The sequence below is a fragment of the Synchiropus splendidus genome, chromosome 6, assembly GCF_027744825.2.
Source record: "Synchiropus splendidus isolate RoL2022-P1 chromosome 6, RoL_Sspl_1.0, whole genome shotgun sequence".
Classification (NCBI taxonomy): domain Eukaryota; kingdom Metazoa; phylum Chordata; class Actinopteri; order Syngnathiformes; family Callionymidae; genus Synchiropus; species Synchiropus splendidus.
The window spans coordinates 7,803,020-7,826,701 of record NC_071339.1 but is presented as its reverse complement, the minus strand read 5'-3'; the positions used below and the strand labels follow the sequence as shown (position 1 = coordinate 7,826,701).

The window sequence follows — 23,682 nt, the reverse complement described above, 5'->3', positions numbered from 1 at the left end:
AGAGCTGCGAACAGCGCGTTCAGAACCTGGCTGCAAACAACACAGCAACAGTGTTGACTTCCAAACGCATCCTGTGAAGACAAACTTACAATTTTAGCCTTTGCTTTTTTGGGATCCATCTGCTGCTGCGATAAGCTGCAAGGACCAGGACGTACAGGAACATGGATCCGATTGAGAGCTCTAACACCAGGGCCGAGTGTAACCAGAGTCGGGGGCTTGAATTCCACACTGCACCTGCACACTCGCACACACCATTAATCCTCCTGAGCTGCGATGCATGTTCCCTTCAAATCCCGGGTCGTAAACTTTTGTTGCTGTAGATTGAGTCTGTATTGACTTCGCAGATGCAATAAGAACGCCTCTCAGACCAAAGGTGAGTTATTGAACCCCATGGAATTGGGTGAGAAGTTTCATATTTCACACACATCTGGTGGATTCTCTGGCTTGCTCGGAGTCACTGGCCAACATTGACTCAGCTTGGCCAACATTCCCACCTTCTGCCCCCGGTTTAGTATGGAAGTATGACGGAGGATCAGGGCCAAACACACACACAAAATATTAAAATAACATTACTACGTCATCGACATTACTCACAAACTACAACTACAACATTAATCTTGTAACAGACACCTTGCTAGCCGGAGCTACACTTCCTCTAAATCCGAACTCTTGAGGTATTGTTTTGTGCGAAATGACAAACCCCCTTTGACCGAAAGACAAGTTCTTCCAAGTTTGTGTGGTTCTTTCTGTGGAATAGACCCAGTCGTTTGCATGGTCTTTGTGATGCTCTGAACTAAAACGTGAACATGCCTCGTCTGCTTGTAAAGAAGCTTATAAAGCGAGACAACACGGTCTTTTCAAAGTCCATATTATTATTTGTTTATAAAACCTATACTGAAGTACAGCTTCACAAGGAGCACTACGTTGTTCATTATGACGGAGGCAGTACAGCGGTAGACTCTTTTACCATCAGACATTTTTTTTTTTTTTGCCCTAATCCTCTGCTGTAATGGAAGCCCATTTCCAACATGTCCAAAAAAAAACAGTGGGAGAAAAAAAAAATCACCCACTTCGCACCCACTTTTTTTTTTTTTTTGCTTGCAAAAAAAAAATGTAAAAAAAAAATATATATATATATATAATTATATATATATATATATATATATAAGAAAAAGAAGGTGGGAGAAAAAAAAATAACACACATATTTTACCACTTGTTTTTACCTGTTTGTCTAAATATTTTCTCATTAATTTCGGGAAATGCTTAATGTAGTAGTTATCTGACCAATTTATTAAAAAATATATCTCATATGTAAATTGACTACAACGTTCGCTTCAACAACCCAATTGAACATAAAAAAAATGGTGCGTCGTACTCCCTCCGCTCCACTGGGTGGCGCTGTGAATACCACTGGACCTGTCGTTGGTTTGTTGTGAAATTGTGCCGCGAACGTTTAGTCAAGAACCGGCGCCTTTCGGTCTGAATGTAACATACATTTATCAGTGGTTGTCTTCACGGGCATCTTGTAGGACCGAGGATGTCAGTCGAGGGAGACGAAACGAAGCAGGTATGCAGTTTTAATGTCATTTGTCCGTCATGTTTCAGCTTTGTCGCTGATAGAGCGGTTTCATTTCAGCGTTTAAAGGCAGACGTCCACTACACGGTGGGGCGCTTGTGTCAGAAGGTTGGAGAAGATTACCGGTGGAAGTTCACCCGCCAGGCGATAGCCGCCATCGCCGAGACGACCTTCAGGCAGTGCGGTGAGTTGTCAAGCCAGAGCCACCGCTCAATGTTTTGGTCACGTTTAGATCAACTGCTGTCTCGTCTGTCTGCGAGGAAACACCTCACTGGAATACAACTATAACTTGATCAACGACTCTATTCGTGGAGAGTGGTTTATCAGGAGGATGTGACCAGCCTTTTTAATGTTGATCTGTCTTTCTGGAGCGTCTTTGCAGCAACACTTTTCACATTCATTTTCGCCTCTCCTGACTCTCACTTGTTCCAGATGTACTTGCCAAAGACTTGGAGGCCTTTTCCAGGTACACCATTTGCATTTCTAGCTCACACGCTACACACCCCGCATTATTCACAACTTTCCTCTTTGGTTTCAGGCACGCCAGCAGAAGAACTGTGTCTGTGGAAGATGTGAAGCTGGCAGCTCGTCGCAGCACCGCTCTGGTCAGTCTCCAAACATGCCACAATATTGACCCCTCAGTGCCAGTGTTGCAGTGCAAATGAGACAAGGGGAGTTGAATCAAATGTGTTTATTTATTTCAGTCGATCTACATACAAAACAAGAGCGAAGAAATCAGCCAGGAGAAGAAAAACGTAAAAAAGCCTTCAGGTAAAAGGAAGAGCAAAGACATGGAGGAGAGTGTGGATTAGGGACTGTCTGAATAAAACTATCAGAGAAAGTGTCTGTTTGAACCTGAATGGACTCTGCTTCTCTTTGGACTGAATATTTACTGCTCTGTTAACTAGTAACTGAGTTAAGAGTGAAATAACTCCAATTGTGTCCATGTTCAATACACAGCATCAGGAGACACGTTGCTCCACTGGACACTCTCGACCTCACAAACTTGACCCGTGTGTTGCACCAGACAAGTCACCCAAGCTGCTGGTCGTGTTGGTGTACTTGACTTGATGCAAGCCGGCTATTGCTGACTCAGTACTGAGCTGAAAATGTGTGGGGGCTATTGAGACCGGACAGACAAGGCCAAGCGACTCTATCCCTTGTCTGTACGGTGTAACTGGCTGCTTTAACACGTTTCCTTGAGGCGCTTTAAGCATTTCTTTAGTGAACTTCAGACATACATTTGAAGATACTAAACTTGAGCTCTTTGCTATACTTGAATCTCCTGAAGATGATGTGCTACGTTAGCACAAGAGACTGACAGAACTAGGAGTAGTTTAGTTCCAACCACAACCAGCTTTATCAGCAGACACCTGTGAAGCGAGTAAAGAAACAGAAAACAAGACTGGTACTACCCATGTCACGTCTGAGAAGGTCAGACATTCAAACCTCCGTCTTCATCCTTCAGAACCGACTTGGCAGGGTTCAAACGGAGCCCTCGACCAGCAGAGCAGGTCCCTAAATATGTGAATCGCATTAGATTTTCCTAAACGTCGACTCAGGCAACATCTCTCTCTCTATATATTTATATATTCAAATGAGCTTTATTAAAGAACTCTCTTCATTTGACAGTTTTTCAAACACCTCACAAACATCAAGCACCTGGGACCCACTCCATGTTCTCACACACGCGCCCAGAGTCCTCAGCCGGTGTCACCCACATCAAGTGCACACTTACAGATCAGTTCAAATACATGAAAGCACACACCATACAGCATTCGAGTCAGGTTATACAAGCAGTACAAGGTCACAACATTCAACTACATTTGATGTTTCTGCAGACGTGACAGTCGAGGGAAGAGTTGGGGGGGGGAAAAAAGACTCATGAACCAAAGAGATGTCCTTGTTAGGGAAGGCGCTCGTAGCGTCCACTCACACACTCAGAAAGCAGTCAGCTTGGGCTCTTTCACTGCACAACCAGTCCGTTTCACGCCTCCACGTTCGCTCACTCATCGCTCCACTCCTCGCCACCATCCAATCGCACTTTCTTCTCAAAATGTCAGCAGCGCAGTTCTCTCCATGTAAAAGTGGATAAAAGTGAAAAGCCACCCACCGTCTCCGAGAACGTGCGGTGTGAAGCCCTTTCTTTGATGGCAAAGCATTTACAGGTGGGAAGAGGGACAAAGATACCGAGATCAGGCCGAGAATGCTGCCAAAGAGGAGCTTCCTCTCAGGGGAGTGGAAGAGAAGGTGAACTGCAGAAGAGATTTCAATCAAGGCTTTTCCACATAACTGGACTGCAAATAAAGTTGCACTTAAAAAGACATTTGGGTTTCAACCAGATTCTTCCCGATGCATGTTTGCCTTTGGAGATGAAGACCACAAAAAAAACCCTCAGAAAACTGCTCAGCTACAAACATTCATGCTGTTCCAAAGTGACTGGGAAACAATTTACAACACATGCATGAGAGAATCTAGTTGAAATGGGAACATCAAAGCACTTCATAAGTCACATGTCCTGCTAAACACTGCAGCACCTTCAAAATTAAATCTTTAGCTTTTTCTCTAAATTTACAAAAAAAAAAACATACTCCACAAAGTATTCCAAACACGCAGCAACGCCAGAAAACAAACAAAAAAACGAAACAGGCATCTCTCTCACAATACTTACCCAAGACGCCTCACATACCCCACCCAGAGGACTTCTCCATGCTGGAGCCAAAGCCGGAGCTAAAGCCACTCCCACTGGTGGCAGTGTTGGAACCCGTTCCCCAGCCCAGACTGGCTGTCCCACTGCCATAGTTGCTGTTGCCTGCGCTGAACGACTGACCCTGATCTCGACTAGAGCTGGTCCCTGTGGACGAGCTGCCTGAGGAGGACGACTGCTGCTGACTGGCCAACATTCCCATCATGCCCCAGCTACTCTGCAGAGCTGCCTGTGCCGCCGCCATCATGGCCGGATTCAGACTGAAGGAACCAAAATTGGCCAGGCTGCTGTTGGAGCTGCTCCCTAACCCGCTGCGGCTGCTACCAAACGCCTGCGCTCCGAAACCGTTGCCAAACCGAGCCGTGCGGTCAAACTGCCTGTTCCCGTGCTTCGGCTCGGCGTTTGAAATGTGGACACTGACTCCTTTGACAATGAGGTCTTCGCCGCACAGAGACTGGGCAACCTGGAAGCGGAAACAGCGATCAGACTTCGGCAAAACAAGGACACAAGCACATGACATGTTCTCAGTTTGGTCAGCCTTATGAGTCGCGACTGGCTGATGGAGGGTCATGAAGCAATGTCCACATTCTCTCACAGTTCACAGCCAGGCTTTATGAAAGAACCGGTTAAAAGACTATAGAGCAGAGAGCGCCATCAGGTGGGCTTTGAAAGCCTCACCAGCCCATCACCTACTGATGTTGATGTGACTGAGATACAAGAGACCAAAAATATAATAAATAAATGATAAAAATTGTCCCAGCCATGGACCTTGTCTGAGCAGCCAAAGTGACAGCCTGGATTTTATACCGATACGTTTTTACGGTTACCTAGGTGACTGACATTGTGCCTCATTTAATCCCTTGAAAGTCTTGTTTCTTTTATAATAAATCAGGTTTCAACAGGCGACTACTTTGTTAATTCATGTACGTTACATTCATTCATCCTTTTGTTTCAAAACATAAATGAAAATTGGGTATTTCCATCTCTGGGAGTCGAAAACTCAAAGCATATTGAGACACACATGAATTAATGATACATTATCTTGTTGAAAGGGGGAGAACTTGTCAGAATCAGCAGTGTGCTGTTAACTCCAGCCAAGTGAGCCGTCATCCATCCACACCTAAAATCTGTTGCACCAATAGTCAGGTGTTTATAGGACACTCCAGACTGAAGCAGAATCAAATATGCATGAACACACTTTGGCTAACAACTGCTGAACTTTTCACCACCAGGTGAGGACACACAGCAACAGCAGATGTGCTGAAGGGATGGCCCGTTTTGTTTCAAAGGGGAAAAACATTTTTAAATGGATTTTGTTTTGAAACAAAAAAAAAAAGAAAAAAAACATACAAGGAACAATTTCAGTCTGATTTGGTCATGAAATGACTCGACAGAAACACCGATGGTGTTTGTTGTGAGTTCAGACAAAAACAAACTTATTTCTGTTGGACGCATCACCCACGCAGCCTGACTCTTGGTTTTCCCTACATTGTGGTACAAACCTGATCATCTGCAAATGTCACAAAGGCGAAGGCCCGGAATGGCTTTGGGATGAAGACATCGGTGACCTCGCCGTACTGCATGAAGAACTGCCGCAGGTCATCGGTGGTCATGTCCTCAGTGCAGCGGCCGACAAACACCTTCCTGCTTCTCAATGGCTCGTCTGGTCCTTGCTGTTATCCGAAAATGAAACGGGCATCAATGACAGTGTTGAATTGTTTGTTGGGTTAATTTATTCCAAGAACAATCATAGTTGTGGACATTACCAGATTCACCTTCGAGTTCGGGAGCTTGCAGTCACACCATCGGCCGTCAATCATGTGGCGCTGGGAGATGACCTTCTCCTGAGACTCGTACTCGGTGAATCTAACAAAGCCAAATCCCTTTGAATTCCCAGTCTTGGCGTCTCTCTTTACCTAAAAAACAAACAAATGTGGTGAAAAATGGACATAGTTATGATTTATTTTACCACTGATGCAACAAAACATCATACCTGAACCATGATGACTTCCCCAAACGTGCTGAAGTAATCTTTCAGGTCCTGTTCGGAGGTTTTCCAAGGAAGCCCCAGCACTATCAGATCTGACGTCTTCATGTCCCCTCTCTTCATTTTCACCGCCGAGGAGGCATCGATTTCGTCCATCTTCCTCTTGTTATCTGGCAGATGACAACATAAAACAATTCAAATGTCATCTAGCTGTTCAAGTTGCAACTTTTTTTGACAATTAATTTCAATTCTTTTATCGTTAATTAAAGATTTAGTTCATCACACTTTTTATAGGTTCTCATCTTCCCGGAAGACATTTCTAATACAGAGATTTGGCTCTTATCAAAGCTGTGCATGGCTCAACAAACTAACTTTTAACAATGTAACAGAATTGCAGACCATAACCTGAATTTCTATCTGTACTTTTATCCCCGACAACCTTAATATATGATGCTAATGTTGACTAAAACGACACAAATATTAGTCATTTGTAGACGAACTTGTTGAGAAGTTATTGAATATAAAATGAGAAGATGTTCCTCCACGTGAACATCCATCTCTATGTTAAGGGTTTGCTTTTGTTTAAAACTAAATCATGTCTTCTCTCGTGAACGTAGAGACAATGTTACGTCACAGTAAATTATATCAAATGATGTAGTTAACATGGCACCAATCGGGCATCTATTTAAACAGTCACTGCGATCTATTCTTAGCCACCTGGATGGGAAACAATACATTTCGAAAAATCGAATGATGGATGTAAACAACTCAGCTGTGGGCGTGGCTGGACAGCTCTAGTGGAGGCGCAGGAATTTATTATATATGTCGTTAAAAAATTCATATCAGCGACAGTCGTGTGATGTGTTTACCTTTTGGATAATTGACGACATATACGACGTTCCCCCATCCGGTCTCCGGCGCGTGCAGGATCCCCTCCACCAGCCGGACTCCCCGCATACACTGGGACACTGGGCTCCTGTAGCGCAGTCCGCAAGCCCCGGGAAACTGAGCAGCTACCGTGGACAGCAGAATGGTGCCGTCGTCTTCGGAAGGAATCTCCATGGGCTCTTCGTTTTCCTCCTCCGCCACTCGAATGTAAACGTCGGCCATTATTCCTTCGAGGTCGGCAGCCCCTGCTTCAACAACAACTTTCGACACTTCCCACGCCAGTTAGCAAAAATGCTAACCGAATTAAAAACGCAACGTAGTCGACGAGTCTGACGATGTCAGTGGCTACGATTTAAATATATCGACTTTGGATTCGGAGCAAAGCGGAACGATGACGACTGAGCCGAAACGGCGCGGAGGGTTGCACTGCGTCCTTTGTTCGTAGCTAGCATAACATGAACGTAAACAGAGTGAAAGTAAGCACAGACCAGACGGCAGCTCCAACACGGTAGTCTAACGGTTACTGCGTCCCATGTAAAATAGAATACATCACACTAAGTGTCCAGCACACGATAAAAACAGCGCTTTACAGGTACTTCTCCACGAGGGCAACATTACCAGAAGCATGAAGGGCCTGACGTGATGACGACACAAAGGCAAACGTCGGCACTGTCGACGATACCATTCTGAGACGGCTATGTTTTCATCAATTCAATTAAGCTTTTTAACCTCATTCCATGGATTAAAGCAAGTTCCGATTCATTGGAGAGTTTTGACATCGCGTTCTTTCTAAACGTTTGTGTTTTCTTAACGCTTAATTAGAATTTAATCTGCAGCCCGCGTTTCAGTTGGTAGCGTCCATGACAACTTCCGGTCGTCTGTTTGGAAAAGATGCCAAGATGGCGGTGTGTTTACGAGCGACGACTGTGAAATCAGTTTGTAACTAAAGTGTGCCGTCACTTTCTCCAGAAGCTCAAGAATCTTAAACTGTTTTTTCATTCAGGTTTGTTGTTACCGTGATCAAAACATGTTGGATGAAGATACCACACTATACAGCACATGATATAACGTCACGCATCAGGCATTTATGAGATAAACCTGCAACATTTGTGGCGACGTTTAACAGACAGTAATCTGGGAAGATGTGAGCTCGCAATATTTTATAAAAAAAAAATGTATGCAGTTCGCTAACGTTTGGACACATCCACACAAGAGATCTCAAACAGCGTTTTATTACATTTTTCAATCAATAACAGTACAATTTAGTACAGTATCTATCTTGCATCCAGCTCACCGTGGAACACCAATAGACTGAAATGAAATACAAAAAGTGAAAACGTACATAAGGGTGCAGAGCTCTATAATATTAATGGAGATCGAGAGAGAAAGAGAGCTAGAGATAGAGAGAGAGAGAGAAAAGGGAATCCATCTCAGTTGAATTGCATTTTCACTTGTGGCCACACACGAATACATCACATTTATTGTACATCATTGCAGGAAAAAAAGTGAAAATATGTCACAATGTTAACAAAAGTGCTTCTGTATACAGTGAAATGTTGTCATTCAAATGTTCTGATTTTCAATTTAAGACCAAGAAAAAAAAAAGTACAAAAGTTTTCTTTCCTGATGGAGAATATTTCTGCGTTTTGTTCCATTGAGTGTGGAGATAAAAAAAAGGAGAGGGGGGAGAAGAAAAAAAAAACATGTCAAGGATAGTCTTTACAATGATCGTTATGATAATCTGAAAAATAAAAATTGGCTGTAATATACCCAGTAAGCATAATTTACAAGAAAGTATGCATGTTGATGTTATACCTTTCTTCCTTCTTGCTCACTCTGGTGCATAGCATTACCAGTATTAGTGTGCAGAGTTTGCGCAAACTAATAGTCCTCCGTTAATTCAATCATTACATCACTCTCCTTTTTTTTAAGAAACTTGATGGGGGAAAAAAAAAACAATGTAAAAGTGTTGCACCATTGAAAGCAAGTCTACAGCATGCACATCTAAATTAATTAATGGCAGACAAATTAAATGTCTTAACTTAAAACATCAGACCATTATTTTCAGACAGTGATTTGTACATTTCATTCACAGAGTTGCAGTCCCAAGCAAAGGAAGTGTCTATTTAGTCAAGTGAGGTGTTCACTCAAAGTGGATACTAAACACAACCCCCCAGCCCTGTCCATATAATAAAATCTAGCCATGCCCCACTTGTCTCAGCACCTATCTTGCTACCCCTCCCGTCCCACCCCAAGTCAAAGGCATGTACAAGAATTAAGGGGGGTTAACTGGTTACTCCTTTTGTACTGGAATGAGCATTCATAACTTATAGCATGTGCTTGGTTAGTTAACATAGTATTAGTTGAGAGACAAAGCTTCTTCATGTGCAAAAGGCTGTGATGAAACAAAAACAGCTAGTATATAAATACATCGTGGACATATTGAAAGCTGCTCATGTAATATGATCCGTGCGTTTACTTCTGCGTGTTTTCGCTCTTCTGTCATATAGTATGATTTAATTGGATTAGAAAGACTGGAATTCAAATAGATCTAAAACCACTGAAGAAGTGGGACAAAATGAAAGCCACTGAGAATAACAATCAGAATAGAATTCTTAAAAAAAAAAAAAGAAAAAAAAGTTAAATAATTTGTACAATTACACTCCAACATTTGCTTTCAAGACGCACACATTTGCATGGGGTGATAGTGTTTTTTTTTTTTTTTTGCCTGTTTTTTTTCTTTCAAAGTAACATAAAATGGTCCAAGAAGGAATGCACAAGTTTCTGATTTGATACCACAGGAGATCCTTAATTAGGTGATGAACAATTGTGCTCTTCTTTGTGTAGGAAAGGCATTGGTTTCCCTTCGTTTGGTGGTGTCCAAGTCAGTTTAAACAGTGTTGAAAGAAGATGTTGTGAACATTCTGAAGTTGTAATGGTCTTCCAGTCGACTTTGGAGTTAAAAGAACATCTGGGAAATAAAAAGATTTCAATGTTAAGTGTCTCACACTGCAAAGTGCTTGGACTTCAAGTGAAAGTACCAACAGCCATCTAGGTTTAAGGAACCGGTGCATTACTTTATGCAGAGGTACTACGATGCCACTGCACCACAGACAAGCCAGTCCTCACTGAAATTTTAGGGGAAAATAGCCAAAGCTGGAGGTAAAAACACAAAACTCAAAGCAAAAGAATCATAGAAGAACAGCGCTCAGGGCCTCTACAAGTTGTTGGCAGCTCCATTCAAAGGGCGTCTGTTTCATTGTCTTTTTGTCCCAATGTCTATGACGCCTTACACATTTATCATTTGAACACAACTCATAAGATCATGAATCAAAATAGACTCATGCAAGCACAGCATTGTTTTATCAAACACATACATTACTAGTATTTTAGTACACCACATCTTAAAAAAGTAGGAGGCATTAAAAAAACACTGGTGAATCATTCTGTGAGCATAAACCTCTGCCAAGCAGCTCCAGTCTACTTCCAACATTAAGTATCCTTGAAAAAATATGGTCTCATCGACCCAAACGTTGAAGAATTCCAGGATCTAGACAGTGGTCCGGATCAAATTTCCTAGTTATTTTCAACAGCATAATCTCACTGGCAAAAGTAGAATTTCAAAATCTTATATCAGAGGCCACTAGCTGTATACTCCCAGTTGCATGACAAGATTTTTAAACAGATTTGAGAAAATATAAATCAATCAATTCATTCTGCATATTCCTCTTGCTTGAAACCAAAATGGTTCGAGAGAGAGAGATTAGACTAGATAAAACTTTACACACTTTTCACAGCCCTGGATCTTTCTACAGCACGGGTCACCAAAGTGTTCCAGAAAGGTCCAGAGAGATCGCATCTGCCACAGCAGCATATATAGTCACCAATACAAAATTGGGACACATCTTGCAATAACCACGACCACGACTCTCCAACATCAGCAGATGAGAATGAGTTGGACCATTTTAAGCAATTTAAACTTTAGATTTTTATACTGTACATGCAGATTCTGTCCAAAACAATTGGCTGTTTAAATAGTTAAAACTGCCTTGAATTCTCTGTGTTAACAACATGAATCAGATCATATAATCAATGAATGTTATGAACCTTCAGGCTTCAATTCCAGATCTTCAGAAAACTGTCCCAGGATCCCGTCGCAACTGCCATGCCATCATCAGTAACTCCCAGGCAGCTGACACGGTTGTCATGTCCTGCCAACACACCTGTAAGTACACAAGACGTTTACTTTTAGTGTACTAGGTAATGCAGAACAAGATGTTCTAACTAAATCGTGGGACAACAACACATAAGAACATTCGCTCTCATACTCGCTATACATTTGTTATTCTGTATTGTCTAAATGCATTCAACCCCAGTTGAGAGGCCAGAATTATCTTGAGCTTTATTCACATTACAAAGGGAAATTCCCCCGATGAAAACAAAGTGTAAACTCTGAACTAGTCAGGAATTGTAATGGACCTCTAAGATGATCTGAAGCACGGCAGTCTTACCAAACCGACTTCATCATGAAGCTGATACAGCGGGTCATCTTGTTCTCCCACTGACACAATTCTTTGCTTTGACCCAAATTTGTGGAAAGGAACCTCAGGGAATTGAGACCTTCTAGGTCTGCGTGATTTTAATTCAAATGAAAGTCCCAATGTGTAGCATGCCAGCAATCTTACCAGCGCGGTCAGCTTTTAGTGTGTCCCACACATTACAGTTGAAATCATCATATCCGGCCAGAAGTAGGCGACCGCTCTTGGAGAAAGCAACAGAGGTGATGCCACAGATGATATTGTCATGAGAGTAGATCATTAATTCCTGATCAGCACGCAGATCAAACAGCCTGCAGGTGGCATCATCTGAGCCAGTGGCAAAAGCATTGCCATTTGGAAAGAACTGCAAAACAAGTCAGATCAACGATTAAAAACAAACACAAAAAGTATTTAAAAAAAAAAAAAAAGGTCTCCAACAACTTACACAAATGGCGTTGATATCAGACTCATGGCCGGTAAATGTCTGTCTGCACATGCCCTCTCGGACATCCCAGAGTTTAGCAGAGGCATCGCATGCACCAGAGACAAACAACCGCGAATCTGGGGCCAACGACAGGCTCATGACATCACCTGTGTGACCGGCAAATGTGGTTGTCTGCTGGCCGGTCTCAATGTCCCAAAGTGCACTGTGTACGTGAGAGTGAAAGGTCATAAAGAGATTTCTCCATTTAAGGAGAGAAAGAAATGCAGCAAACGTACCAAGTAGTGTCTCCAGAGCTTGTAACAATCTGGTTGTCGTCAAGAAAGCGACAACAGGAAAGGTATCCTGATGTGGAGAAAAATATGAGAGCCAAAAGTTTTTATGAATGCTACACAGAGGTTATCAACTCAATAAATACACGATGGAAACAAGCAAAAACAAATCGACTTTTAACTGGCTTCAGTATTGTACCTGTATGTCCAGCGAGCTCACGGCTCACACGTACATTCCCTTCGCGTGTTTTCAGGTTGTAAATGGAGCAGATGTTGTCTAGACCACCACAGGCCACATAGTTTCCAGAAGGTGCATACGCACAAGTCATGACCCAGGAAGATCGAAGTGGAATGGCATGAACCTAAGAGTCAGCAAAGGAAGGCAAATTTACATCTGACAATTTAAAAATCATTTTAGGATATCATCGGTCTCAATGGGGAGCCCAAGTCCTGCCCATCAACTGCTGCCTCACGAGACCCAAGTTAACAAAAAACTATGAACGGGAAAGTTATTTTCTGATGGAGCTTGAAATATGCCATAGATCTCACATATGGTGTCTGTGAATTTGAAAGATACATTTCAAATGCCATGAGAGCACTGGTTTTCCACCACCCTCAAACATTACTTTAGGTTTCGTGTGATGCCCGTCGCAGGCTCTCACCCGATCGGTCGGTCGAGTGACAGCCAGCAGACGGGACAAGCTCTACAGGGTCACAAGTGTTTAACCATGTCAGCTAATGTTTGCTAGGCTAAACCTTTTGATAGTTTAGTACATTTGGCATCTGCCTTAGCGCCAGTGCAGTCGGATTCTGGAGTGAAGTCATAAATGCAACGTTTGATTTGTAGTCCAATTAATTGAGTTTGCACAGGCAAATAATTCATGAATTACACTAAACTCACATCACTATTGAGCATTCAAATGGAAGTACAGCATACGTATGTGAGATCCAGGGCACGGGGCAAAGTGGACCAGGAAATAACTTTGATCTTCTCATAGACTTCTATTCATTTTATTTTGGACGTTTGGTCCCACGGAGCGAGGCAGAATCTTGGTTGTCACTGTGTAGTGTAATTCAGTTCTAACATAGACTTGCAAACTTTGACAGACTGTCTTTGCAGTAAAAATCATCATGAATCGTGGTTACCTTATTTGTGGTATAGCTGTCCCAAATAATTAGTTTTCCATCTTGAGAGGCACTGACCAAGAGCCTGGGTAACACAAAACCACATGACATGGAAGTTCATTTCCATCTCTCAGGCTGTTATTGATGCACATGCACTGTTCAAAAATCATATTGCATAGCAATGTTCGCACATAATGTCACCCAAATTGATTTTTAAACAGAAATAAATGGTTGTGATATGAGAAGTTTCAGATGCTGACTCCAATAGAAGGGCAATAGCAGGATCAACATCGGACCCTCTAGCAAGACTAAGGTTTATCATCTTTAGATTCTCATGGAGTCCACAACAGTGCAATGTTGGCCCCTCGAGCAACCGAGAAATGAAATCAAAAACAACTGAACTGAAATGCATTTTCATGAGAAACTCTAAAACAATACAATGCCCTGTATGTCTGTGACTAATAGTCACAGACGAATTAGCCGCATGTTTACCTGGAATCTGTCCCCCAGTGCATGGCATAGATTTTAGCCAGATGACCCCGCAGTGTTCGTCTTGTACGCATCTGGATTCGTCCGACGGGGTCGATATTCGCTGTGATCTGGAAGGTTTTGACATTGTGTTTTTCACATGAATACGTCAAGGATCTCAAAACATTTTCAAACAAGAAGGAAGTAATGAACATCAAATTTAATTTGGATTCAGCAATCAAATTTACCAAAACAATAAGTTACCTGTGATAGTGTGGCATCTGCACATGCTTTCCTAGCATCCTGAAAACACACATTTATTTTTTCAATTTCAGTCTGTGACATGCATAATATAATCTTTAATAGATTTGAAAATGACTCAGTGCTCACTCTGATCTGGTTTTTGAGCTGCTCCGCCTCCTGGCGCAACTGGTCCAGTTCACTCATTTTCTTCTACTTTGTCGATGACTTCTCTCCAGCTATCAGGGCACTTGTTGATCTAAAACATGGGGACACAGAACCACAGCTGATGATGGTGATGCAACATGGTTGCCTTTTATACAAAACATACACTATAAACTGGACCAAAGGCTTGCATACTGAATGCATTATACAGTTAGATTATTGTCACACCTGCGCCAATCCAATGTGACCGACATAATCCCGACACACAATTCAGATTGCCTGACAAATCCTGTTACAGTAAGAGTTTCCCATGTTATCCAGTTGACCTCAATCCCACAGACACTTAGCCAAGAGATAAGTGAGCCACTTATATTGATGCGGGCCCATGCAAACATGCCGGATGAAAAAGAAAACAAAAATCACTGTATTTCGTTGCTCAAAATAAAGCTGCAGAAATAAACAGGGTCCACACTGCATCAATTATCACACATGTAAGGTGACCTACTGATCACAGGAAAAATAGGTTCAAATTGAATAAAGACATGTCACTCACAATACACACCCAAAACAGTTACATTCCCAAATTAACCTGTTGACAGTTTCGCAACGCTTAAATCATGTTTTTGAGATGTAATTCTACATACGATTCTTTTTAATGTTTATAGATCAAAATGCAATTCAGTAAAAGGTCAACTGACGCTCGTGGTTTTGTAACCACTGATCCATTACCAACTCCGGTCCTTCTGGAAAATGGAAACCCAGCACTGAGATCAATCTACTTAATTATTCAATGGAACAAAAGTACAGGAAGAAATCATTTTTAAGTGATGAAGAGGGGGCACCTAAAAGCCAAAATTGTCACACACAAAGTGAATGCAAATTTGATCAGAGAGACATTTCTAAGGGTTAGCTACCAAGAAATCACATTCTTCGAATACACACTTGTAACGCTAACTGACATACAATAAATGCTCTAGGGTTGTTTGGAGCTGAAATGTGGTCACTTGAGTTGCTGTAACTACAAGACAAACTTAATTTTTACCAACCTCTGCTTCGATTTACCCTCTCCAGCTGTATTTCCGTCTGAGTCAATGTCAGTGAAGTGCTCTCCTATGGACTACTGTGTGATAGCTGTTCCGATTGGCTGAGCAGGATATCCTATTATACTTTTTAAGCTACATGTCATGGGATAAAATTGTTTGGCTGACTCATCGGGTCCCTCAGAATCTGAATATCACCTTGAAGATATAGCAAGAGGACGTTAACTAACTTTTGTTTTAGATACAGCAGGAGACCGTGGTCAGTGTGATAGGAGATGAAGTGCATGAAGTTCTCGATCTGACGTGACATCAGTCAAATATGTTATGTGTATTCTCTTTTGAAACTTCTCCAGTCATTAAGGTTTGTGGAGTGAGAATCGGTTTAGAATGAAATTGTTTGATTCTCTGGAATGGTTGAGAAATGTTAATTTTGGTTCCTCCTATCAGTTCCTGACTGAGAAGTCACTGCGCGTATGAGGAGCCGCGTCACCAACTGTGCCTTCAATCGATCGCTGTCACGGAGGAGTTCGATCGGCAGTGGATTGTCAAGCTCTCGAAACTGTGCCTTTGTTTTGTTTGCAAAGTTGATGCGGCGTTAGGACACCAATTCAGTATGAGTATTAGAGAGTTCCATGTTTGATCTGGGATGTTGGACACCCTGGAGCTAACAGCTAGCATCAGCTAGCATGATGGTTACCACGGTGCCTGACTTGTTGTCGCTGACATTTGTTTTCAAAGATGTCACACGTCACATTTGGGCTACAACCTGTTTTTACATTGATGTAGCGACGTGTCCTCAGTCTGTCATCTTAAGAAGCATGTGTAGCGTCCGGCACCAATAACATTAACCAGAGCTGAACTAGGGAACTACACTCAGCACATCATATTAGATATCTCATGTTGATATTGTTTATCAAATGACGCGCTTCATAGCATCAGAATCAAAAGAGATACATACGTACGTTGTGTTTTCAAATTGTTCAGGTAAATAAAGACCTCTGTTTTAAAGTCCTGTCAACTGTTACTATTCCTCATGAACCAAGTAAGACACAATCCTGTTTCACTGATGCTGAATCCACTTTTCAAACTATAAATGACAGTTTTGAAGGTTTACTTGTAACATGGGAAACCGTTCAACATGTTTAGAAATGGTTATGATCCAGTTTTAGTGTCAAGAGTCAACGAGAGACCCGCTAAGCAGTATCAATAATGGAATCGGAATTGTTCAAATTTTATCAATTACCATCCCTAATCTTTACACAGAATGCAAAATATTTGTTGTTTGGCTCATTGGTTTAACACACTTTGTAAAGCTGACTTGACTCGTTCTGTCATCTCTTCTCTGAAAAGTAAGCAGTAGGGGGAAAAAATCTAGTTGTCTGACTTATACAATGGAGATAGGTGCAGTACAAATTTAGACATCACAATTTCCGCACACGTCTGTCTTTTAGTAAACAGCGTGAGGACTAGAATGCAAACAAGTACATGGTCGCAGGCATGACAGCATTCCAAGGCACCAGTTTTGAGTTCAAAGTTTACATAGAATGCAGCATGAATAACTCTGTCGCCAGTTCCTAAAGAGCAAAGCCTCACTGGAGTGAAAAACTACTGGTTACTAAAAGGAGAGAGAGGAATGACATTCCCATGACTAGGTGAACATTGCACCAGTGTTCTGCAAAAAGAAAACTCACAGAAGAAAAATGTACAAATACATGTTCAGACTTAAGCAGTTCACTGCAGAGAGCTTGTTGCGATACAAAATATGTACGGCTCTACATTGGTCAGCAATTCGATATTTAACTTTTTGGCATGGCTGAGCAAAAGGACGGACCTTAACAATAATAAATAACAACAAACGTGTAAAAAAATGCATGGATAATTATTTCCAATCCACCTCAAATCAACCTTCTCTGCAGCGATGTCTACACTTTCTTAAGCCGTTACTTCTGAAATGACCACGCTGCAGTGGTCTACCCAGATAGAAACGCTGCTGTCTCTATCCACTTCTGCTGCGTCTCTACTCCGGTTGTCTGTATCAATCGAGTGACACGCGGACATTGCCACATGGGAAGGAAGTGAAGCACTGTGGAATGCTGTGCAGTGCAAGTAAGGAGACTGACAGCTCTGTTGAGCAGCACCTTGTATCAGTTTTGCCAAGTAACAAATGGTATCGTAATGCGATCAACACTCTCAACACGCAAAGTGAAGCTGCTTTGTGTTTGGGGATGGGGCGGTTTGATTCCTGCCTTGAGGAAAGTTGTTTGGGCTTCCTCCGGGGGTTCCGATTTCCTCCCATAGAGGAAAATTCATTCCTCTTAATTGTCCATATAGCAGTGTGCTGAGCAATGCAGTGGCAACTTGTCCAGGGTGTCCTCGCCCCAAATAGCCGGGTAAGCAGTTCCCAATCACACTAACGGAATAAGCAGAAAACAAAGGAATGAAATTATTGTGCTACAGCCCTAAAAATGTACTTACAAGTGTGGAAACAGACCCTAAAGCCACATATAGAACAAGGTTTAAAGATAGAATGCCAGTGAACCCAAGACTCACCAATCACAGTTGTAACAAGTCATTTCCAGTGTGTATGTGTCATAACTGGTCTCAAAATAAGTCTTGCTAATGGAGTTACCAATATCCATTTGCTTTGATGCTTACATTTATTGAGATAAGAACCAAAATATAGGTGTAGTAATGTCAGAACCATTGAACTATCATTGCAATTATTGTCCATGGCACATAGCATGAGGTGGTAGAAGGGAAAAAAATCTCATGGCAACCAGAAGTAGACTTGCATCTCTATCCGAGTTGTCATCAAAATGAGAGAGGCCTGTGAAGCACTGCATTGTTTGTCTGAGTTGCACTGCATCAAAGCACCACACATCTTAAGTAGTCCAAAAGCACCCATCATATGCTCAAGATAGGCCCATGCCACATTAGGGTGCGTGAAAGCAGTGTGAAGTACAGGACTGAAACAAACAGGTGTATTGTTTTCTTTTCAATCTGTAAATATTTCACATTGAAATAACATCTCTCACTGACCCCTGGATACTTGCACTGAAAGAGTTCCTGTCTCATCACTTCTCCTTTTACACCGCCTGATCAGGGTCAGCTGACAGCATGATAAACAAGTCGCAGTGGCCTGGAGTTGTGGCTCAAACTGTTCTCAGGTCCCTTCAGGGTAGTCTTCTCCACAGTCCTTGTATTTTAACTTAGCTGCTACAATTCTTCTTCAACATTTAGCCCGCTAGACTCGCTGCCCTTCCATGTAATAACATCACACATCACAAGTCATTAAGCTGGATCATAGAAAAACATCATGAATAGTGGTATCACTGCGCAAGTCTGTAATCCTCACAGTTTAAATCCTCAGTCAATGAGTCCCTAATCCCATCTCATAGCAGATGGTAAAACCTAACCCTGACCTGTAAGTATGGTTTATTAATATAAAAGAAGATTCCAATCTTAATTCCTTTCACACAACATGATTATTATAACTACCTAGATTTTCATATGAACACCATATAATGTATCCTGTTTGCACTTCATTTGCACAGATGAACTAAATCATCACTTGGTAACCGCCCTATGGAGGTTTTTCCAAGCATGGCCTGCCAGAAAGAGACCACGGTGCCAAATACTCACATCCAAAGCCGCTTCGGAACCTGAAGCGACTCAGGAATGGGAAGTTTGGCTGGCTCAGATTTCACTACACCTGCGACAGATCAGTGTTTAAATACATAACCATACATTTCAAATTACGGCTCATCTTAAAACCTTCACAAACGCACTGATCCATAAATGAATCCTGAACAAACCCTGCACTGCTTCTGCATTTACAGTTGACTCGGCAACTGTGTGGAGTTCTGTGATTTCCCTGCAGCAGCGAGATTGTTTGCATAGCATTTGAATAGCTGTTCAGTTCAGTCGGTATTTGTTTAAAACCAACTGCACACATTACTGCAGTTCGACGGTGTGTCATTAAGTGAGGACCAAATGTTGTTCCTACACATTCAACGTGATTTAGTTTGAAATGAAAGTGGCTCTCGGGATGACAAGGGAGCAGCTGCAGCTAAACGCCATCTTGCAGACTCCTGTCCGCCAGTTAGCTCGCTAGCAGTGAGGAGGCCTGCACAGTGACAGCGAAGAAACCGCTCCAGGGACGTTCAGCAGCAGCACCGTCTGCTCCCCACGAGTCCACGTAGACTCTAAGATCCGACAGTTGCAGCCTGGATTTTAATAAACCTTAAAAGAGTCGAGTTTAGAAGTTGTTGTTGTGGAAGTAAGTCGGGGCTCCTCTTCCGCAATCCGGTGAAAGGCTACACAGTTAGCTTTAAAGGCAGCAGCAGCAGCAGCAGCAGCAGCAGCAGCCTGAATCCAGCCACGGTCGTTTCAGCAATCCAATTATCAAAATGCGAACAATCTCGTTAAACCAAACCGGGCAATGTTAACCGACCCGCCGGTGTTTAATTCGGACATGCAGTAATCTGGATTGGCAGCCTACGGGACTGCAAGGTCGGGCGGCGGTGGCCTGAACAAGCTCACCGATGTTCCTAGTTTATCACGACGAATATCAACCTGTGATCAACCTTCGGAAAAACCGGCGAATCATTTTCAGAACACCATCCAACCACGCGGAGTTAAAGGGGGTGCACCGCTTCGCTAACTTGTCTTTAACGACACAACCAGTCAGGAAAAATATAACCCGACATTCCACACACGTTCAGTGCATTTGGGGGAAGAAGTCTAATAATTATTGCAAGCACACGTTGATGCGAATCGCAGGGTTATTTATTGTTCCTGCCCAACCCTGTCTTCCATCTTCAAGTGACAGCATCATCTTACACCATTTGGGTTTGTTTAGACTTAAAATGACGTTTAGATATGCAGTGCTTTCACATCTCTCACTCGAAATCTGCGAGCACACCGTGTGTACTGGTTTATTAAACCAAGTGTTTGCGTTTTTAAGGCCGAGAGGCGGTTTGGTAGGGCCACAGCTGACATCCAGGATCCAGCCAGCTTCGGCCGGCGGTTCAAGGTATTGACTTGCTGCATGAGTCGAAGCCTACGGCGGAGCCTCCCTCGCTGTTTATCTACTGTAACACAGCGAGCGGCGACGGGATTCATTTGTGGCTCTCAGTTGGACATGTTTTCGCTGGCGATAAAAGAGAAGGCTAGCGGCTAAGCTACCGCCACCCCACCCCCGGTCAGCTCTATTCCGCCACACTTCCACAGACCCTTGCCGCCATTCAAACAGCGACACGACATACTTGTACGTTCGGTTCCACTCACCTTCTTCACTTTTGGCATCGACCGTAAACCGAGGCGCAGTGTATCTCAGGTGCAGGAATGAGCCCACTAACTAGCTATAGCCAGCTAGCGTTAGTCTTCCAGCGAGAGCTCGACAACCCCAGTCGACCAACCGCAGGAGGGAGGGGGCGAATCACACCCACAATCCTCCACGCACCGCCAGGCAGCTCGAAATGTAGTTGAAAAATCAAGTCTCACAGGGTTCATGCAGCTCGCGGCTCCCCCTACGATCGAGTTCGCGTTTGCCCGCTCCGTACTGTTAAACGCGTCCGGCCATCGAACGACGAGATGGGCGCGGTAACCCTGCAGTCAGCGACGGGAAACCCCACGTTGCAGCACCGAGGGAAGGGGAGGCTGAGGCGGGTGTCCTCGCCAATGGCTGGCGATGGTGATATTGCTCGTTAAATTGCACTTATTCATCTGTTTTCTGCCTTTGATGTGCCCAACTATTCCATGACAGGTAGAGGGACATGCAAAGATGAAGTGGTCCAGTGGCTTCACCATCTCCCACTTTCAGTGATCCCTCACACATCTGCTCCTGGAGGTGAATCTGCAGTGAAGCATTAGGTCCTTGTGTGTGGCAGTTAAACTCCTCTTCATTTGTCATTAATAATACACGATTTAGATTAGATTAGCCCTTGTTCGTCCCTTGATCGTCCTGCAATGGGGAAAAATCGACTTGTCACCCCTTCAGACTAACATTTAAGATGTACATAAAGTAACTTTTTACAGAAGTTATTATTTTTTTTGCACAATCAAACTAATAAATAACATTAAATAAATTAATGCCATAAAATGAAGGACCTTAGACAAATAGATAAATATTATAAAAAATGAACAAAATTGTCAAAATAAACAAATAATAATAGTGCAGTGAATTCATGTTTATTTCAGTCAGCACTAATAGATTGTAAAATGCTTTACATGGCAAATAATATGACAGTTGTGTATCTATAGTATAGCACAGCTTCATTATTGCTACATTGCCTACAATTCAGCCAACATTTCTTCTCTGTGTATGCTTTTTTGTTTACTGCTGGCAATGAGTCAATTCATTTATTTATTTTTTTTGTTTTGGTCCATTGTACTCTTGCTGTTTCTGTGTCAGATCCAGTTTCTTGAAAACCCTCAATGTTTGCTTTTTCAGTATCTTTGTCAATGAGTTCCACATTTTCCTCTCCCACTATTGCAGTGTCTGATAGCCGTCCATTTCTGGCTCTCAACATGACCAGCAGTGTTTGTTCCTCTACCAGCTCAGGAATTGTTCTAATTCTTGCTTTAGCAAACACTTATGTGCTGTATATTCTACCTTAAACATGATTCTAAGAACCCAATTCTATAGAACAAGCATTGGTGTTGAATTACAGTGGAAGGCGTTCCCACCTCTGTAAACTGTGAGTATCAGAGTGCAGTATTGTTAACACTCTTTCATTCACATCATATTGTTTCTGACAAATGATACTACGATTGCCATTTTTTTGTGTATAAAAATAAAACCTGACAAGATGCACTGTCTTTTGATGACGTAAATGCTGCAACAAGATTGGTAATAAACACCTCTTCCTTGAAACACACCTTTCAACGCGCACCTACATGATCTGGCTTCGCACGACATAAGCAAAACGGCAAACAGAGAAATACCGTTGAGATGATGTCATAATCCATCATTCTTCAGTAACGCATAGAAAGATTGAAAAAGTTGAGCTACTCTTTTGGTGGTTGAGTTTCATTTGCATTGTTATCATATTCATGACTGCAATGATTGAAGGCAAATTTAATGTTCTCATTACGGCAAGTGATTGAAACGACTGTTTTATTTGATTTGGCATGAGGATATGTTGCTCAAATGACCTCTAGAAAAATTAAGTGACATCTGCTGTTACGGTAGCCCTGTTCTGACCAAGTGTTCCTCTAGTTTGAACACGTTTCAAAAATAATGGAACATAAACCTTACATCATGTCAAAAGTGGCGATGTGTTTATGGTTACATTGTGTGTGTATCTAAAAGTAGTGGAAGTAATTACTTTAAGCAGTGAGTAACTAGGTAATTGAAGGCATTATTTAAAAAAAAAAGCAACTAATAATATGTAATGGATTTTTTTGGATGTTTTTTGAGTAACTACCCCAAACACTGACCTCAACGTTGTAGAATCTGAGCTAACCGAAATAACTGTGCTGTAAGTAATTCATTTTCAGGCAGACATCATATTCAAAGATACACTACAGCCTCTGAAAAAATGCTTTGTTAATGTTAAATTCCATTGTGTGTGTCTGTGTGTGTGTATATATATATATATATATATATATATATATATATATATATATATATATATATATATATATATATATATATATATATATATATAAAAACACAAATATTACAAACATTCACATATCGTTCACTGAAATATAAATCACTAATTGAAGAATTAGATTCATGTCCCTTGTTAATTAAAGCAATTGTACTTATGTTAATATAAATGATTGAGTTACTGAACTTCTCTCCTAAAATATGATTAGTCCCCAATACTGTATATCGTACATGTCCGAATAAGTTAAGCGCGTCTTAGTGCAGTACCGCCTCTACTGATACAGGGGGAAACAGAGAGCCACTGTCATCATAAAGCGATAGGTGAAAGTATGATTTTCCACGACTAGTTTCAGTGGGGCAGCCATTTTGTTTAATATAAATACATAAAAAAAGCATCCAAAATGTGGCTACTTGTATCATGTGAGTGCACAGGAACAGCACATGTCTGGTGCAAGGGCCCTTACATTTTCTTTTCAGTGTGGCCCTCTTCGTGTGTAGTTCACTGCTTGATTGTGATATATTGTTCTTGTTATCTTTGCTGTTTTTTATTTTTTTATAAATAGATTGTCAGTAAACAACACATTGATTTCTTCCAAAACAAAATTTCTTCCCTTT

At 41.9% G+C, this 23,682-nt stretch overlaps 3 protein-coding genes across 6 annotated transcripts; 1 reads left to right on the top strand and 2 right to left on the bottom strand.

Annotated features, from left to right (window-relative positions):
• Positions 1–1,419: 1,419 nt before the first annotated feature.
• Positions 1,420–2,426, top strand: cenps (centromere protein S). The gene is made up of 5 exons (XM_053868300.1): positions 1,420–1,568; positions 1,638–1,761; positions 2,010–2,043; positions 2,116–2,182; positions 2,282–2,426. Exons 1-5 carry the CDS (start codon positions 1,539–1,541, stop codon positions 2,387–2,389), a joined length of 363 nt encoding a protein of 120 aa, XP_053724275.1. The 5' UTR covers positions 1,420–1,538; the 3' UTR covers positions 2,390–2,426.
• On the bottom strand, positions 2,249–7,815 carry tardbpb (TAR DNA binding protein b). 2 transcript variants are annotated; one of them, XM_053868298.1, is made up of 5 exons: positions 7,141–7,815; positions 6,278–6,441; positions 6,051–6,200; positions 5,787–5,957; positions 2,249–4,747 (listed from the first exon to the last, which is right to left on the bottom strand). In XM_053868298.1, the coding sequence occupies exons 1-5, from the start codon at positions 7,379–7,381 to the stop codon at positions 4,259–4,261; spliced, it is 1,215 nt and encodes a 404-aa protein (XP_053724273.1). In that variant the 5' UTR covers positions 7,382–7,815; the 3' UTR covers positions 2,249–4,258. The 2 variants fall into 2 exon arrangements, with proteins under 2 accessions (XP_053724273.1, XP_053724274.1); XM_053868299.1 differs by having other exon boundaries at positions 6,060–6,200.
• A 562-nt stretch (positions 7,816–8,377) lies between these two features.
• gnb1b (guanine nucleotide binding protein (G protein), beta polypeptide 1b) lies at positions 8,378–21,075 on the bottom strand. 3 transcript variants are annotated; one of them, XM_053867907.1, is made up of 11 exons: positions 20,739–21,075; positions 14,395–14,503; positions 14,269–14,307; positions 14,029–14,135; positions 13,558–13,621; positions 12,611–12,773; positions 12,418–12,484; positions 12,143–12,344; positions 11,845–12,061; positions 11,267–11,382; positions 8,378–10,130 (listed from the first exon to the last, which is right to left on the bottom strand). In XM_053867907.1, the coding sequence occupies exons 2-10, from the start codon at positions 14,449–14,451 to the stop codon at positions 11,276–11,278; spliced, it is 1,023 nt and encodes a 340-aa protein (XP_053723882.1). In that variant the 5' UTR covers positions 14,452–14,503; positions 20,739–21,075; the 3' UTR covers positions 8,378–10,130; positions 11,267–11,275. The 3 variants fall into 3 exon arrangements, with proteins under 3 accessions (XP_053723882.1, XP_053723884.1, XP_053723883.1); XM_053867909.1 differs by lacking the exon at positions 20,739–21,075 and adding an exon at positions 17,696–17,717; XM_053867908.1 differs by lacking the exon at positions 20,739–21,075 and adding an exon at positions 15,456–15,920.
• Positions 21,076–23,682: the final 2,607 nt, after the last annotated feature.

Bases quoted from the DNA above. Each gene is read 5' to 3' on its own strand.
- cenps (XM_053868300.1), top strand. From the start codon at position 1,539: ATGTCAGTCGAGGGAGACGAAACGAAGCAG. The intron at 1,569-1,637 runs GTATGCAGTTTT...GTTTCATTTCAG, and splicing joins AGGGAGACGAAACGAAGCAG to CGTTTAAAGGCAGACGTCCA. The intron at 1,762-2,009 runs GTGAGTTGTCAA...CACTTGTTCCAG, and splicing joins GACGACCTTCAGGCAGTGCG to ATGTACTTGCCAAAGACTTG.
- tardbpb (XM_053868298.1), bottom strand. From the start codon at position 7,381: ATGGCCGACGTTTACATTCGAGTGGCGGAGGAGGAAAACGAAGAGCCC. The intron at 5,958-6,050 runs GTAATGTCCACA...TTCGGATAACAG, and splicing joins CGAACTCGAAGGTGAATCTG to CAAGGACCAGACGAGCCATT. The intron at 4,748-5,786 runs GTTTGTACCACA...TTCCGCTTCCAG, and splicing joins TGACATTTGCAGATGATCAG to GTTGCCCAGTCTCTGTGCGG.
- gnb1b (XM_053867907.1), bottom strand. From the start codon at position 14,451: ATGAGTGAACTGGACCAGTTGCGCCAGGAGGCGGAGCAGCTCAAAAAC. The intron at 14,308-14,394 runs GTGAGCACTGAG...GTGTGTTTTCAG, and splicing joins AGCTCAAAAACCAGATCAGA to GATGCTAGGAAAGCATGTGC. The intron at 14,136-14,268 runs GTAACTTATTGT...AAAACCTTCCAG, and splicing joins CAGATGCCACACTATCACAG to ATCACAGCGAATATCGACCC.